General features: G+C 45.6%; 4 protein-coding genes across 9 annotated transcripts; 2 read left to right on the top strand and 2 right to left on the bottom strand.

Moving 5' to 3' along the window:
* The first annotated feature begins 62 nt into the window (after window positions 1-62).
* Window positions 63-3,614, top strand: prpf31 (PRP31 pre-mRNA processing factor 31 homolog (yeast)). Its single transcript, XM_085918134.1, has 14 exons — window positions 63-212; window positions 690-905; window positions 984-1,044; window positions 1,167-1,250; window positions 1,322-1,419; window positions 1,532-1,638; window positions 1,712-1,881; window positions 1,965-2,122; window positions 2,235-2,324; window positions 2,400-2,527; window positions 2,616-2,688; window positions 2,767-2,895; window positions 2,976-3,074; window positions 3,141-3,614. Exons 2-14 carry the CDS (start codon window positions 690-692, stop codon window positions 3,252-3,254), a joined length of 1,527 nt encoding a protein of 508 aa, XP_085774260.1. The 5' UTR covers window positions 63-212; the 3' UTR covers window positions 3,255-3,614.
* A 469-nt stretch (window positions 3,615-4,083) lies between these two features.
* Window positions 4,084-12,499, bottom strand: cnot3a (CCR4-NOT transcription complex, subunit 3a). 4 transcript variants are annotated; one of them, XM_085918130.1, is made up of 18 exons: window positions 12,332-12,499; window positions 11,676-11,731; window positions 11,455-11,522; window positions 11,297-11,371; window positions 10,077-10,166; window positions 9,871-9,999; window positions 9,676-9,771; window positions 9,385-9,604; window positions 9,168-9,301; window positions 8,155-8,211; window positions 6,724-7,636; window positions 6,531-6,636; window positions 6,318-6,459; window positions 6,021-6,120; window positions 5,662-5,857; window positions 5,439-5,571; window positions 5,168-5,293; window positions 4,084-5,046 (listed from the first exon to the last, which is right to left on the bottom strand). In XM_085918130.1, exons 2-18 carry the CDS (start codon window positions 11,698-11,700, stop codon window positions 4,948-4,950), a joined length of 2,709 nt encoding a protein of 902 aa, XP_085774256.1. In that variant the 5' UTR covers window positions 11,701-11,731; window positions 12,332-12,499; the 3' UTR covers window positions 4,084-4,947. The 4 variants fall into 4 exon arrangements, with proteins under 4 accessions (XP_085774256.1, XP_085774257.1, XP_085774258.1 ...); XM_085918131.1 differs by having other exon boundaries at window positions 9,168-9,295; XM_085918132.1 differs by lacking the exon at window positions 8,155-8,211.
* A 506-nt stretch (window positions 12,500-13,005) lies between these two features.
* On the bottom strand, window positions 13,006-15,012 carry tfpt (TCF3 (E2A) fusion partner). 3 transcript variants are annotated; one of them, XM_085918136.1, is made up of 8 exons: window positions 14,947-15,002; window positions 14,816-14,856; window positions 14,329-14,457; window positions 14,045-14,167; window positions 13,898-13,968; window positions 13,751-13,820; window positions 13,467-13,625; window positions 13,006-13,351 (listed from the first exon to the last, which is right to left on the bottom strand). In XM_085918136.1, the coding sequence occupies exons 3-8, from the start codon at window positions 14,425-14,427 to the stop codon at window positions 13,277-13,279; spliced, it is 597 nt and encodes a 198-aa protein (XP_085774262.1). In that variant the 5' UTR covers window positions 14,428-14,457; window positions 14,816-14,856; window positions 14,947-15,002; the 3' UTR covers window positions 13,006-13,276. The 3 variants fall into 3 exon arrangements, with proteins under 3 accessions (XP_085774262.1, XP_085774261.1, XP_085774263.1); XM_085918135.1 differs by having other exon boundaries at window positions 14,816-15,012; XM_085918137.1 differs by lacking the exon at window positions 14,816-14,856 and having other exon boundaries at window positions 14,329-14,451; window positions 14,947-14,996.
* ndufa3 (NADH:ubiquinone oxidoreductase subunit A3) lies at window positions 15,012-16,018 on the top strand. Its single transcript, XM_085918138.1, has 4 exons — window positions 15,012-15,089; window positions 15,357-15,431; window positions 15,508-15,585; window positions 15,838-16,018. The coding sequence occupies exons 1-4, from the start codon at window positions 15,083-15,085 to the stop codon at window positions 15,927-15,929; spliced, it is 252 nt and encodes an 83-aa protein (XP_085774264.1). The 5' UTR covers window positions 15,012-15,082; the 3' UTR covers window positions 15,930-16,018.
* Window positions 16,019-16,219: the final 201 nt, after the last annotated feature.

Raw genomic sequence — 16,219 nt, 5'->3', positions numbered from 1 at the left:
CAGAATTTTACCCTGATACTTAATTAAAACGTGTGATCGCCAACTTTGACGTCATTTCCCATAAAGCCATTCTGATTTGGTGACGTCATAACAACGCGACAAGTGCTGTCCGTGCTCCAGCATTTTTTATCCACAAAGAAGGGAAAACGAAACCTTTTCGGATTATTTAGCACGCTTATGTGCTTCTATTATTAGTCTCCTGAAAGTTCGAGGTAAATCGATTTGCATTTGAGAGGGTATAATATCGTTAGCCGGCTACGTCTAACCTACGTTTGCTAGAAGCTATCGTAACGTAAACGCTATATAATTGCTTCTTCGCACGTAGTTTGTTATTTTTAATGCTATCCATGCATTGTATTATTATTATCAGAGTATATTAATCCAAGAGTCCATAGCTTGTTGTTGATGCCCTAGCATTTAGTTGACAAATGTTAGGGAGTCTCACTGACTTGCTAATCCCACACAAAATATGCAATATTATATTGCACCATGCTGTGCATTTAGCATGTAAACGTATCATACAGTACAGGCATAATGGCCAAGACAGTATGTTAAATTGTGATATTTAGGCCAAGCTGAAATTCTTGCCAATAGTTTGCAATAGAAATACACCAGGCCTGGAAAAGTCACAGTACTGTTTGTATTTGGGTTTTAAATATAAATGGTGACCATTTTGCCTCTTAATATAGATGTCTCTGGCAGACGAGCTTCTGGCAGACTTGGAGGAGGCAGGCGACGAAGGTGAGGATGGCCTGTATGCCGAAGGAGAGGAAGGCGACAGCGATGGCGAAGCCTCGCAGACGAGGAACGACGGCGGGCTGGAGGACATCCCCGAAGAGATGGAAGTTGACTACAGTAAAGCGGACAGTGTCGCGGCCATTGCTAAACTCCGTAACAGCAAACAGGTACATCTCATGATTGGGAGATTGCATTGTAATGCCTGTTGGTGTGGTCATTTTCTAAAGAAGCTGCTGTGTTAAAAGTTTTCAGATATCATGGAGAAGATATCAGCATATGTCGGAAAGCAGCGCAAGATTTCAGAGGGTGAGCTAAAATCCCTCCGAGTATTCTCTCTAATTGATGTCGATGCAGCGTTATTAAGAACAACAGGAAAAGGTGTTGAAGGTCCCAAACTAATGTCAACTACTTTGTTTCCCTCTCAACAGTGTCAGGTCCCGTGGAGGCTGACCCAGAATACAGACTCATTGTGGCGGCCAATAACTTGACTGTAGAGATCGACAACGAGCTCAGTGAGTATGAATTCTCCGTTCCCCATTTCTTGGTTCCAGTGTGTGAAATCAACTTGTCATTTCCCTTCCAGGTATCATTCACAAGTTTACACGTGACAAATACTCAAAGAGGTTCCCTGAGTTGGAATCTCTGGTGCCCGATTCTTTGGATTACATCCGCACCGTCAAGGTGAGAAATTTCCAGAAATAATTTTACTATCAGGCAGCTCCACACGAATAAAAAAAAATGTGAATGGCAAAGCTATGGCCGAATCAGTTTTTGACTCAATGGTTGTGCTCAGGAGCTGGGCAACAACCTGGAGAAGTGCAAGAACAACGAGACTTTACAGCAGATCCTCACCAATGCGACCATCATGGTCGTGAGTGTCACAGCCTCCACCACGCAGGGGTGCGTCACTCAGCAAATTCAAATCAACATGGAGCAGAATTCCATTTTTCAATCCTAACTGGTGTGTTTTTAGGTCTCTGCTGAACGATGTGGAGCTAAATCAGCTGGAGGAGTCGTGCGACATGGCTCTGGAGCTCAACCAGTCCAAGCACAGGATCTACGAGTATGTGGAATCCAGGATGTCCTTCATTGCTCCCAATCTCTCCATCATCGTCGGAGCGTCTACAGCCGCCAAGATCATGGGTGACCCGCCCCGCCCTGTCCCGTCGCCACTTTTTCTTGTGTCCTCTCCACTGTGCTCATCGTCCTCGCCGCCGGGGTTTCAGGTATCGCCGGGGGCCTGACCAACCTGTCCAAGATGCCCGCCTGCAACCTGATGCTGCTGGGAGCGCAGAGACGGACGCTGTCGGGCTTCAGCAGCACTTCCCTGCTGCCCCACACTGGCTTCATCTACCACTGCGACGTGGTGCAGACGCTACCCCCCGTAAGTCAGCCTCAAAGCTCCACAAATCACTTCCATATAGTTCCTTCATGCCAAAATTCCTCTAAATGGTGCCAAATCAACACAGTGACCTTTTTTTATATTTTTTTTAAAGGACCTGAGGAGGAAGGCGGCTCGTTTGGTGTCTGCCAAATGCACGTTGGCTGCAAGAGTGGACAGTTTTCACGAGAGCTCTGACGGCAAGGTGGGCAGGCGTGGTCACGACGAGTCAACGTCTATTATCAGGTCTCACTCAGCAAACTCTACAACCTTTGCGCAGGTCGGTTACGACCTGAAAGAAGAAATTGAGAGGAAGTTCGACAAGTGGCAGGAGCCGCCGCCCGTCAAGCAAGTCAAACCGTTGCCCGCTCCTCTGGACGGCCAAAGGAAGAAAAGAGGAGGGAGGCGGTAGGCAATACACAAATGTCATTTTTGAAACTGCACGATGTTGCCGATAGCCACCTTGACCTTTTGGAGCTTCTGCATCTGTTTGAAGGTATCGAAAGATGAAGGAGCGTCTGGGCTTGACTGAGATCAGGAAACACGCAAACAGAATGACCTTTGCTGAGGTATGCTAATGCTAACACACTGGGCTACCAGACTCAATCATCAAGACTGTGAAACGCCTGCTTTTCATGTGCTCGCAGATCGAGGACGACGCCTACCAGGAGGACCTGGGCTTCAGTCTGGGTCAGCTGGGCAAGAGCGGCAGCGGTCGAGTCAGGCAGGCGCAGGTCAATGACGCTACCAAGGCCAGAATCTCCAAATCCCTCCAGGTGAGCTTTCAAAAGCTTTAATGGTCAGGATCAAGCAATGGTCTTTTCTGAACTGTTTGTATGTTGTGCTTTGGGAACAGCGGACTTTGCAGAAGCAGAGCATGACGTACGGCGGCAAGTCCACGGTGAGAGATCGCTCGTCTGGGACCAGCTCCAGCGTGGCCTTCACTCCTCTACAGGTGAAAACATCACAAGATCTCTTTACCCTTTCGTCCCAGATCGTCACAATTTCATCTTGTTTTCAGGGCCTGGAGATAGTCAACCCACAAGCTGCAGAGAAAAAGGTGGCTGAAGCCAACCAGAAGTATTTCTCCAACATGGCCGAATTCGTCAAAGTCAAGAAGGAATCTAAGAACTGAAAGCTTCACCTTTGGATGTTGTGTTGACTTTTTTTTTTTTTTTTATTTCAATAAAACATTTAACTAGATTTATTTGACTCAACACAGCCACCATGTAATTTGTCAAAAGTATTTATTGAAATGTGTACAATCCTGCTGTAGAACCCTGTAACATCTCCCATGCAGAGCTGTGACAAGACAATAGATACACTTGCCTTCCTGAAAAAAAAATATTTTCCTTGATTTTTCCTTTTTCACAGTCAACACCTCCCCCTTAGCAATCAGCTGCTTTGACACACAACAAATATTGTCACTGTAGTAGTATACATCTGAAATGATAATCATCATGATCAACATGAGTGCTTGAAAGGGGAAATAAAATACTTGACGCAGCCCAGTGTGACCGCCCGCTTGGCTGTAGGGAAGGCCGGAACAATGGCAGGAGATGGAGTTTTTTTTAGGATTACTTTTTCAACACAGGATGCATGTAAACAGTTTCAGTGCACATTCACTTGAACGAGTGTAGACCGGGATTATGGCTCAATCGATGCTAAAATGAATTTTTATAGAGCCGGGGTGGGCAACCGATGTATGGCCCCTATAGAAAAATTTGGAATCGCCATCAATTTTGACGTGTTGCCAGGTCAGGATCGAATTCAGCGTTAAAAGATCAGATACAAACAGTGACTCAGTTTCCCACCCTTGCTTTATAATTCAACATTTTTAAATGGAGGCAAGGACTTGTGGACATTCACTCGCCAAGAATCAACATCCCAAATCCTCGTGTAAAGATGTACTGAACGTTGTCTGACAAACACAAAGTCCATAATAATAATAATAATGCAAATGATTTAACTTAAAAACAAACTTTATTGGTAAAGAGAGGGAGTCAGAGACCAGTTCAATTGCATAGCAATTTAATCCAAGTCCGATTAGGACACTATCCCTGTCACAGGGAGAGGCCCTGTGGCCGCTCTCCGTCCGCCTTTTGTCTTCTCATTGTTTAAATGGACCACGACAATATCAATAAAACTATTGATAACCGCTCACTATGTCGAAAAGTGACCGTGACAGGGTTTTAAAACGAAGCCAATCCTACGCACCGCGACTTAAACGTCCACTGTACCTCCCTGTTCTAGACCAGAAAGTTACAGTAAATACAAGATGGGCAGTTGATTTAATAAAGAAAATAGTTTTGTCAAAAAGGCGTCCGGGATCGTGTACACAGAATGTTTTTTTTTTTTTTTTTTTTTTTGGAAGGAACAAAAAAAACAGAAAAGGTAAGAAACATGCATTTAGAGGGAGGGTCGGGCTTTCCTAATGCCACATAGTGAGTGCGCACACAAACAGGCACAAACGCACGCCTCGCGCGGCAACCCTCTCGGCTCAGGCAGCGCGAGGAAATTTGATCGAAGGGGACGAGGAAGAGGAGCCCATAGGGCGCTTTTTTTCCCCCCCCGTTTGGTCAAGGGCCAGGCGCTACTTAAGCGAGGGGGGACTCGGCGTGAGACGTCGCCTATACATACGTCGCTCTTCGCTTTGATTTTTTATTTTTTTTTGTGTTTACTTTTGTTGGTTTTTTTCGAGGGGAGAGCGTTTTCTACTACACATCACAATCTCTATCCACAGTTTGGAGTTCAGCCTCGGAATGTCGACAGCAGTTCATTTGTGGCTCTCGGTGTCCTCCGGGAGGGGGGGGGGGGGGGGGGGGCGGTCACTGCAGGTCTCGGTCTTCAAGGTACCTGTACTCAAATGTGAAGCCCTCCTTTTTTCGCTGGCCCCATTTCTCATAGTCAAAGTAAATGTAAGTGCCCTGCGGGACACCAAAAGACAACATCAGTACACTGACAGAAAACACCAGCAGGCGCAATCAATTTAGCGATACCGAATTGCGGCTCGTCAGATTACTCTAGTGAACATCGAGCGAGTCCAACCTGTTCGAACTCATCAGTGATAGTCTTGGGCTCCTCGTGCCTCTGGAACCACATCATGTACTTGGTGTGAAACCTCCATGACTGCTTTTTCAGCGCCTTGGCTGACAGATACTGAGCCTTGGTGCCCTAAATAGTCAGGATGAAACAAAACGTTGAGTGAAATGAGGCCATACACTTCGATCAGTTGGAAGCAGCGATGCGCTTTGACCTACGGAAGCCGCTAAAAATTCAAAGTGATTGATGAGCCAGATCAAACGAGACACATGCTGACCTCCAGGTAGTAGAAGATGAAAAACAGTGTTTCTGTAGACAGTCGCTGGTAGAACTCGATGGAGTCCGAGTGGTGCGGAGGCATCTGATAATGAAAGGGCAAGGTGGGGCACGGGTTCCTCATAAGGTATTGCCTACAAAGACAGGATGGGGATCAGATACGGCAGATGCACGTGAACACAGAGAACGAACGCCCGCTTGAGATGGGGCCGCCGCCCTCGCACCTGATCCTCTCAGAGTCTGAGGGGTGCGGCATGTGCGTCCACGCCGACTCCTGCATGGCCTGCTGGTACAGCTGGTCTTTGGGGAGGGGGGTGGGCCCCAACGGACAGACGCCGAGCGACGGCGGGATGCTGACCTCGGATACGGATGGCTGCGGGGCGGCCGGGGTGCCGGGCGCCGTGGACGATGAGAAGATGTCTGTGACACCCAGAAGAAAAGATAAGCACAGGCGGAGGAACTACACTACTACTATATTTAAATGCCTACAAATTTGCGGGGGCACTTTCGGTCAAATAAAGTAAAGCTAATCCACAGAAGACATTTTCTGTGCGAGGTGAAAACGATACGTGGGCGTTCCGACCTCGCTCTGTTAGGTGCAAGTTGGGGATCTCTCCGTCAAGGCTTGATCCCAGGGCCGCCCGTTCCGCCATGGCCTTCAGGGAGATAAGAGGCTCGGGAGCCTGACGAGGGAACGAGGACAGGGGAGGAAGAGGAGAGCGTCAGTTTAGAGGCCAAAGTACTGTACATAGGTTAAGTACAATTTTGGTTGGCGGAATAGATTTGTTTGAGATTGAAAGATAAAACAAACACAAAAGCAGGCTACATGTAATGTGACCACTTCACACGTAAGATGGCGACAAATAAATCAGCGGCTCACCTTGAGGCCCTCGGAGGCCTGCGTGTAGGAGTGGGGCCCGTTTAGGAGGCTCCCTCCGCCGGGCGTGCTATCCGAAAAGGAGGGCGACGGCGAGCTAGGCGGGAGCGTGATGGAGCTGATTAAACTGGGCCCGTTGTCCAACCTGCACAAAAAACACAGGCTGAGCGTTCACCTGGAGCACAATAAAAAAGGGAGACCAAAACGCAGACGTACGGCTGACTGGCGGAGGAACTGAGCGATGACGGCTGGCTGTTTTGAGACTGGCTCGGCGTGCTGAGAGACGATTCCGTGGAGCTTTCGGCCACGACGGCGCTGTAACCTGAAGCCGGGACATCACAACGAGTCGTTTAATTCAAGGTGGTGCAAAAAGTTGAGATCGAAAAAGATGATGAACTACAGCACATACTTGTGCTTCCATTCTGCTTGAGTCCGCTTGGCGGTCGGGCGGGCGCGGCGCTCACGCCCCCGCCGATCCCGACGCTGCCGCTGTTGCCCCCCATCATACCGACCACCCCTGGAGAAGCGCTGACGGAACTGGGAGGCACCTGAGAGGTGGCCGAGGAGGCGTTCTGGCCCGACACCAGGCCCAGAATGCTGCCGCTCAGCGAGCCGTGGCCGGAGCCCAGCAGGCCGAGCGCCGTGGCTGCTCCGTTGGTGGTGACGCCGCTGGAGCCCGAGGTGGTGATGATGGAAGTGCTGCTCTCCACTGAAATGCTGGCCGGCGTGCTGCCGCCGCTCAAGCCCAAGCCCCCTGATGCCGCCGCCTGCGCGTAGGGGGCGGGCGTCGTCCCCGAGATGAGCCCCGCCATGGTGCTGAGTGGCGTCGAGTGGACCCCTAGGCCTAAACCCGACATCTGGTTGGCGCCGCTGGTCCCCGTGATGCCTCCTTTGCCTAAACCCAATCCCATGCCGAGTCCCAAACTGGACACGGAAGCGGACGAGGGCTGAGACAAGGAACTGGTGGCGGATGAAATGGCCGTGCTCGGCGTGGGCACAGAGGGGGCAGAGGACGCTGGGAGCAGCAAGTTGCTGGGCGGACTGGGGGTGCTGTTTGAGGGGGCTGAGGGTTTGGACAGCGGGGGCTGCTGCTGTTGCGATGGGTTCTGCGGCTGAGCTTGCTGCGGCTGCGCCGGCAGATGCTGATGCTGCTGTTGCACGGCGCTGCTGAAGCTTCCTATCAAGCCGCTGCTGGTCGGAACCACTGGGATGCCTCCCACCACGCTGGCCATTGACACCAGGGAGGAGGACGAAGAAGAGCCGGACGTGGTGGAGGAGGAGAAGGAGGAGAGTAGGGAGGGCGTGCCATTCTTAACAGGTGACTGGAAGCCAAAAAAGCACCACAGAGAACATGTCAGAGAGGCATTGCCGTGGTTACAAATCGGCCTCTTACACGTACAAGGATATTTTCGTCTTTGAGCTTAAACCGTTTTGAAGAGGAGATGAATTCTCCATTCTTCACTGACTTTTTGCTACGGTCATTTCAGCCATGTATTTTCTTTTGCACTTTAAAAACCTGTAGTATGTGGTCACAGCTCTTTAGCCTCAGATCAACAAACAAAAAAACTTTCAAAAAAAAAATATCCAAGTACGTGTGGCCATGGCTCAAGCGCGCACGAAGGAAAAGTGCAGTGTGAACTAAAGAGACCCAACTTAAGCAGAAGATGACACAACCAAACCAGAAGTCCCCAGCCGTGGTCCCACAGAAACCAAAGTGTTTTTTTTTTTTTTTTTTTGAACAAACAGGAAGCCTTGAGCCAGCGTGACTTCAGGACCAAGGGTGAAGAGCGTGGCACTAAACTGTTCGTCTAGCCACACAGCACAGATGAGAGCCTCTCACCTGACTAACTTCACTGTCTGTTGAGCGGCCTCTTTTCTTATCGTCCTCTGAGTTCTCCTATAGGAGGAGATACCTTCATGTGACAATCCACTTTTGGGAAAAGGTTGAGTCAGCACACAAGCCGGTGGATTAGAACACAAACGGGGGCGGCTTGGCGGGAGGGTTAGCGCAGGTGAGGGTGGGGGCGGGGTAGGGTCATAGCTCACGAGGGGGGAATGTACAGCACTCAAAAATAAAACATTTCCTCATATAGTGGATTTGAACTACAGAGTACCAAGGCCGCTTCAATTTTTAGACCTAAAAAGGCAAAATATCAACTAAGTATTTACAAGGAAAATATCATCATGTTGGACCTGCGAATTACATGTGAAAGATATTAAAGCCTTTTGTTTTGGAAAATTACTTTTTGGGAAGCTGAGAAACGCTGGTCTTAGCATGTAAGAATTTATCCCATATGGACGGAGCAGACGGAAATCTCGCTATCTCCAGCAAGGCGTTCTTCTTGTCAACTTTTGTTGGAATGCTCCCACATGACTGCGGCGACTTTTGCTTTCAAACACTTGAGCTGCACGACGGCCACATCCTGTGCTGATGATGTCACGGCGACACGAGGGCATGACAGTGAAAAGTAAATCTAAAGAAACAAGTCAACCATGTGTTTCTTTTCCCCCTGAGGGGGAAAAAAAAAATCAGGCTCGTGTGTTGTTTTAATTGTATTTCGATTGGGGGGGTGGGCCGAAGCCACTACTTGAGGAAATACATTACAAAACACCACTAACAAAAAAAGTTCGGGATGTTCAGTTTTGGGCTGAAATTTCAGAATGACCCTAAAATGGACAAAACCTTTTAAAGTCATCTTAATTTGACCTTCTCTTCACTTTTGAATGCAGATTAAGCTCACTTTAAAGTTGAAAGTGCATTTTAGTCCCATTCTGAAATGTCACCCTAAAGCCCGACATCCCAAAATCTTTTGAGAGTCGTGTTATCTTTGAAACGGAAGGAAGTCAACTCACCGCAGCACAAGTGGCTGGCGACGGAGGGATGGGCGACGACGAGGTGGTTGAAGTGGGAGTGCTGCTGGAGTGGAGGTACATCTCATCTTCCATAGTGCCCTGCCCCGATGGCGACGTGGCCACTAATGCTGCAGCTTCGAGAAAACGCACGGCAGCGTGAGTGGGAGCGGCTGGGCCTTGTCCAAAACAATTAAAACTGCAGGCCCGTTGTACTCACGGATGTCTTCAAGGTCCAAGTCATCGTAGAGGAATTCGTTTTCCTCAAAGTCGGGGTCTTGCGAAGAATCAATGTAATACTCCACGTCATCTTTGATCTTCTGAATGGCGTCCACCGGCACCGAGTCGTTGTCCAGCATCCGCAAGATGGTCTCCAGCATGCGAATGTGGAAACGGTGCCTCTCGATCAAGCGCTTGAGCTCGTCGATGCGATCTTGCTTCTGAGATGGAAAGCGGCCACGGCTTGAACGATTTCACCTCGTTCCGAGCGAACAAATCAAAGCGGCTTTACCTCTTTGTCACCTTTCTTCTTTCGCGTTTGAACCGAAAGAGACTCCACCTCGCTCTCAAACTGATCGACCTGCATGTTCAGAGTGTCTATCGTGTTCTGGGAGGGCAAGAGAGCAGAAAAAAAAAACAAAAAAAGAACGTTACAGCATTGGCCGGGTGAAAAATTGTGTCAAATAAAGTGAGTGGGTTGCAGTACCGTGAGCCATTGCCCCGTCTCCTCCTTCTCCCTCTGAGCCGGATCCACCTTCTGAGCCAGCCCCAAACCTTCTTTGGAGTAGGCCTTGGTTTTTGTTTCCCGCTCCACCACTTTGAACCGCTCCATTTGCTAACAGCAAGAGCAACAATGTCAGTCCTTCATTATCCCAACATTCGCACGGAGAATACGTGAGCACGTCTGCGTACCGTCTCGATGAGCTTGCGGTTCTCGACTAGCTGCCGTTTATCTTTGATCTCGTTGGAGGCCACCCATGTTTTTATCTGATCTCTCAATCGCTGCAAAAGGGACAAGAGCAAAGATTGTGGATGGATTTACAACGCGTGTTGCAAGTGACACTATTGGCATTTTTTTTTTGTTGCTTTCAAGTGGCGCAAGTGCAATATGGGAGTGATGATAGTTGAATCCTAATGTATGGAAGCTGTCAGAAAGTCTCCATTCAAAATCAGGCATCCCAAAAATCTGACGTCGACACCTGTCCAAACGACCCAAATCAACCCTACTGATAAACTGGAAGCAAGGCAAGCATTAAATAAGCTAAATAAATTATGAAATAATTACTTGTTAATCAATGTCACTAGCACTCAAGTGAGAGTCTGAGGAAATCTTTCTTGCCCAAGGCTATGCATTTATTTTCTTAGAACTGTCATTCTAACAATGTACATCTTTTATTACATGGCATATTATTGGACATAACAATCAGGCGAGCAAGCGTCGGCCCGGCAGCAGCTGTTGTGAAGGCGCTGTATAAATAAAGATGGGTTGAGTTGTATCTCGCCACCATTTTGGGGTCCCGCTACCTCTGGTATGAACCTTGCTAGGCTAGCGCCTTTCCAGTTAGCTCAAGTTAATGACATTAAGGTAATTTCAATTCATGCTCTTTCATCGAGTCGTCTGTGCCAGTTGTATTTATTTGGCCCCCGCCCGCCTCGAAAAAAAATCTATTTTGAGGCTAGCCAATCAGTGGCTTTTGTTGACTAATGGCACAGTTAGCTGAAATCTGCTATGATTGCCAATATAATTATTTTATGATTGGTCATGTTAGTTTTCATCAAACCAATTATATTGTATCTGCAACATACAATGATAAGAAAGGCTTTCTAATCTATTGCATGCTCAATCTTAATGTACAGCATTTTATCTCCATTTATTTGAATTTTTTTACATCCGTGTTTCTGCTTCTTAGTGTTGACACATAAGGAGTGCAATTTCGGGATTTCTTGCGTCATGTCAGTTTAAAATAGGCAAATTGTGCCACTTGAAATGAACTTGGCAACAGACCAAAACAAAACACAACAACAAAAATATGAAAAAAAAAAAGTCTATTCGGACGTATCAGGCCCTGCGATGTAATCAATTTAAGACAATGTAGGCAAAAAAAAAAAAAGGATCAGTGAACGTGCAATACCTGTAATTTTTTTATCTCTTTCTTGAGGTCAGCTTCGTATTTTTCCTTCTGGTTTGCATTAGCTGCATTGTGAAGCTAAAACAGACAAGCAGGTTAAATTCTCAATTTCTTCTTTTCCCAAGAGAATCAGAAGAAAGACAAAAGACAAATGTTCTCACCTTTTGCCAGATGTCTTCAAACTGTTCTACACCTTCCGCTACTTTTTTCAAGCATCTGTCAATCTCACCTGTGTGTGGAGGCATAGAATTAAACACGTGTAGCAGACTTTGATGCCTCATTCATTCCGATCGGTAACAAGGTTGAGGCAGGTCGAGAAGACAAGTGCATCAGTTCGTACCAACAACAGAACGGATGCCACACAAACAAACAAGTCTTTTACCTTGAAGTTTTCTCTTGTCAGCCATGGCTCTGACTACGACGATGTCCACATTCCGTCTGTCACAAAGTTAGCTGTATGAGCGAAGTGTGAGTGGAGGAGGAAAATGTAACACATATAACACTCAGAGCATCAAACAGAGCACAATTGCTCAAACCCATCTTGCACGATTGCCCCGCCACACTCGAACTGATGTTAATGAGCGCTCCGCTCTTATTAACTGCACGCATTCAAATGCACTCTCCCACACAACATCTACACGGCGGTTTCGTCGATATGGATTGAAACTAAATAGCTTCTAGCAATATTATGACAGATCTGGTTGGCAGCTAGTCAGCTAACGCTAATGCTTAGCCAGCTGCTAAGCTCGGCCACCTCGCTCGAGTACCAACGGGCTCGCTTTTAAACAAGTAGCTCGATGCATATCGGTGGAAGGACGTCGCATTTATGCAATAATATATGCATAGCTTAAGTATAGTGGCTCTGCGTGGTGAAATGCACAATATTTCAGAAAACGTTCACGTCGTAAACCTGCTAGCTAATTTGTCTTTCTAAGGCATAAAAATGCTAGCTAGCGGCTCGGCTAGCCATATTTAGGAAAAAGGGAAACTGGGTCGAGCCGACTATCAAGAGTCACACTTTTTTGCAACGACATTTACCTAATGATATGGGCTTTCGTTTGTCTTTTTTCAATAACAGCCAAAACTTATTCCAGAAAGTCTTCTTTACTTCCAAATTGTGTTTTCTTTTCGACAAGCTCGTTCTCTGGAATATAGCTCAAGTGAAGATGGACGGTTGCTAAAAGATCCCACCTCTGCATTCACAGCCCGCCCTAAATCCCATCTACGAGCTGTGATTGGGCGAAAGTTGTGTCTGTTAGAATAGACTTCCGCTGGGACGACGGCCAGCCATTGGTTCGGATATGTGATGAATTATGACCGCATATCCACAAACAGCACAGAATTGTCTTTTGTGTGTGTGTGTTTTTTTTATGCCTAACACAAACTCAATTGTAATGTTTATCCCATAAATTTTGTTTCCATCATTTTATTGTTGTAATGTAACAAGTAGGCCACACTGGTGAACCGCTGCCATTACTGCTTAACAAAGTGCTGTGAGATTCTCCATTAGGGATAAAAGTGTTGCAAATTGATATTTGTTTCTTTCTTGTTAGATTCAAAATCATTAACATGATCAGTGTTATTGCATACATTAATGTTATGAATAACATAAGGTAAGCAGATTTCAGAAGTGTGTATCAAACTGGCAGCCTTTTACATTGATCAGTGCCAAGGAAGTAGCTCTCAGTTTTAAAAAGGTGAGTGACTCCTCATCGACAGCATTCTGCTTTTAATGTTTGTAATCGACATTTCAAAAGCCGTAAAAGATTGAATTTTTAAATATTTGATACAAAATATTGACAACAGATCAACAAATCAAAACTGCAAATAACAATGTACATAAATGTAATGCGAAAAATTAGAAAAAAAAACAAATAGTTCGAATGGGATGTCGTTCTACAAGACAAAACATGCAAATATGACAGTACCTGCATATTAACTTTAGTTGTCACATGGTGTGCCATGTACATGCATTTATTTCTGTCAATGTGATAGTGAGGTTGGGCTTGGCATGTCACCAAACTGCGCGTCCGACAACACCGACATGTCGGCTTCATTCTGGGGAGAAAGGCAATTGAACCGTTTATCAAAGCTACTATTCGATCAATATTCATATTAACCACAATATAGTGGCAGAACACTTTCACGAAATTTGGATGAGCCAAAAGCCTACTTGTAAATCTTTGTCCTTCTCTTGCTTGGGCGTCACATGTCTTCTCTTCTTGGGCCCGGAAGGATGGTGAAAAGCGGGAGATGAGGCAGATCCCGACACGCCGTTTATACGATCATCCACAGCTCCGGCAGCGACATCCGAAAGTGCTCCAGGCTCATCCTGGGACACATTTTTTAAGTGCAATATTATAAATCAAGATTTAGGTGATTTTTTTTTTTTTTTTTTTAAAACATCAGCTGTAAAATACAAAGCATGGCAAAAATTGCCATTATGTAACAGGTGACCTCCAGCAGCATGGTGAGCTGAGCATTTCTGTAGTCATCTCCGTGAGCATCAAGGGTCTTCATGAGGAACCTGTCACAGAAAGTAAAAAAAAAAGATAAAAAGAGGGGCTTTTCATGAAATTCCATGCAAGTCAAACGATTTCCTACCGCCTTTCCTTCTTCAAACGTCGTGTCAGTCTTTGGACTTGGTGAAGGCGACCGAGGATTTTGTGATTCACCTGCGTGAAACGGATGGCACTTCTGATTATCCTAATGCTCGAAACAAATTTGCCTGGAGATGAACACAGACGAGACCTGTTCAATCTCTTTGCACCGTCTGTTCAGCGCCAGATATTTCCTCTTATCAAGAATTCTTCTTTCTTCGTCCTCTGGGGCGGCGCTCTCCAATAGTTCACTGCCCCCTGGGCCCAATTCCACCTGCAGGCGAAGCAATATACCATAGATATATATACTGTTGATTAAGAGGTCTCACCTTATCAGTATTCTTTGCAGAGGATAATGAATATATGACTGCGAGTACTCTTAAATTGTCTCTTCAGTTGGACAGAAATCTTCGCAACAAATGACATGTAAATTACCTCCCCAGGTCCAAGCTCCACACCACCTGGCTCCAGTTCTGCTTCCAGGATGTGACCCCCAAAAAGAGGAGGGAGTGCCAAACCAGAGAAGTCCTCCATTACCTGGGATGGGAGTTGGGCCACCTTAAACTGCAAAGAAAATCTACATTAGACTTAGACTCAAATTCATTAACAACCTTCCATGGGGAAAAATAACTTAAATATTTGTTCCAGTGTCAGAATCGTCATGAATCATTCAGTAAAGCTCTATGTTGATGAAGTGCAATATGATGCTGTCTAGTTAAATAATTCTGCCAGTGTTTGTGTTGGTGTTTTCTGACGTGTTCATTATTTGAGTACGAGATGGCAAATTTTGAATAGCTGCTGCTGAATGCTGCAGCCATTTATCGTCGTTGAGGTGTTTAGATAACGGTGAATAATAAATAACGTAATTGTAAGAAAAGTATGTACAGTACAATACTACAATCATGAGCGGTGTGTAACTCACCGAATTTAGCAGTCGATGTCCAGTCAAATTCACAACGCTCTCTTCAAAGTTGAGATACAAACATTTCAAATAACACATTAAAAGCACCTAGTTATTTATGAAAATGGCTATTGAATACTTTATTAACTCACAACAGAGACGAAATGAGCATTCACATTGGCTTCTGACTTCGCATCGACTCTGTTTAGTCGCGTGAGTTATACGTCACAACAATGACACAAACCACATTTCCCATGAGCCACCAGTTCGTCGACGTCACAAACCAAGATGGCAGGTACGTGTTGTTTTTGTCTTTTTCGAAATGGCAATCGGTTGAATTAAACATTAATATTTCTAAATTCATTTCATGCATTGTGTAAATATCTTCCTTTGAAATCCATCAGAAACGCTAATTGCAGTGTAGAATTTGAATGATCAAGTGTGACCTTGAGTTTATTGCTAACGTTGGCTAACATTAGCTTTTCATGCATTAAAAGCAAAGAACCTTCAGTAAAATATTCAAATTAAGAAAATACTAATCAACGTCTGTACCTTTGTGTAGGGGTTGCAGCTTTTTTAAAGAATGCGTGGAATAAGGAGCCTGTCATCTTCGTCTCATGCACGATTGGACTAATGGGTGAGTTAACAACAAAACAGCATTGCCGTAGGGTATTTTCGTTCAATGAAATACTAATTATTACGTCTTTTGTTAGGTCTTGTGCTCCCAGTAATAAGTCCACTCACAAAGTATTCAGGAATGATCAATTCGGCAGTGCCATACAACTACCCAGGTAAATACTCTCACTACCGTCTGTGACAACTGTCAACCTGCTCATGGATTTATTTCCTACTAATGGCTATCATTACAGTTGTTCATATGACAATGGTACACAAGTTTACTTCTGGGGATACATTCCAAACCTGAGCAAATGGAAAAAAATTTTTTTACTCCTCCCACACATTTTAAAAACCTTTATGCAGTAATACCTGTATTTCTCCCAAGTTTTTGGTGTGCCGAATAACTCAAATGTTCCCCATCGCAGTTCCTGTGCGAGATGACGGAAACCTGCCAGATGTTCCCGTGCATCCGTGTGAGCAAAGGGGAGACAGGCTGCAATGGCTCAAAAACCTTTGACTTTAACATTCTTCCTCTCTTTGTTCTCCCTCTCCGTATTTGTCAATAAATGTAAATTACCTCCAATAAAAATTGCCTATTTGATGCAACGTATCTGCCTCATTGACCATGATTTAAAAAAACAGGATTATTAAACAATGGGATTAGATTTTGATTTTTTTTGTTTCCCTTGAGAGTTCATGGGAGTTTCAACATCAGCCTGATCCCATCCAAGCACTTTGACCAAGCTGATTAAAATTTGAAATAAGTTCATTGTTTCACACAATCATTATTCGCCATGCACAAGGAAT

This window comes from Syngnathus leptorhynchus, chromosome 8 (genome assembly GCF_054491065.1).
Source record: "Syngnathus leptorhynchus isolate UIUO chromosome 8, UIUO_Slep, whole genome shotgun sequence".
Lineage (NCBI taxonomy): Eukaryota > Metazoa > Chordata > Actinopteri > Syngnathiformes > Syngnathidae > Syngnathus > Syngnathus leptorhynchus.
The sequence above is the reverse complement of the archived record's forward strand: the minus strand, read 5'-3'. Positions and strand labels throughout refer to the sequence as shown.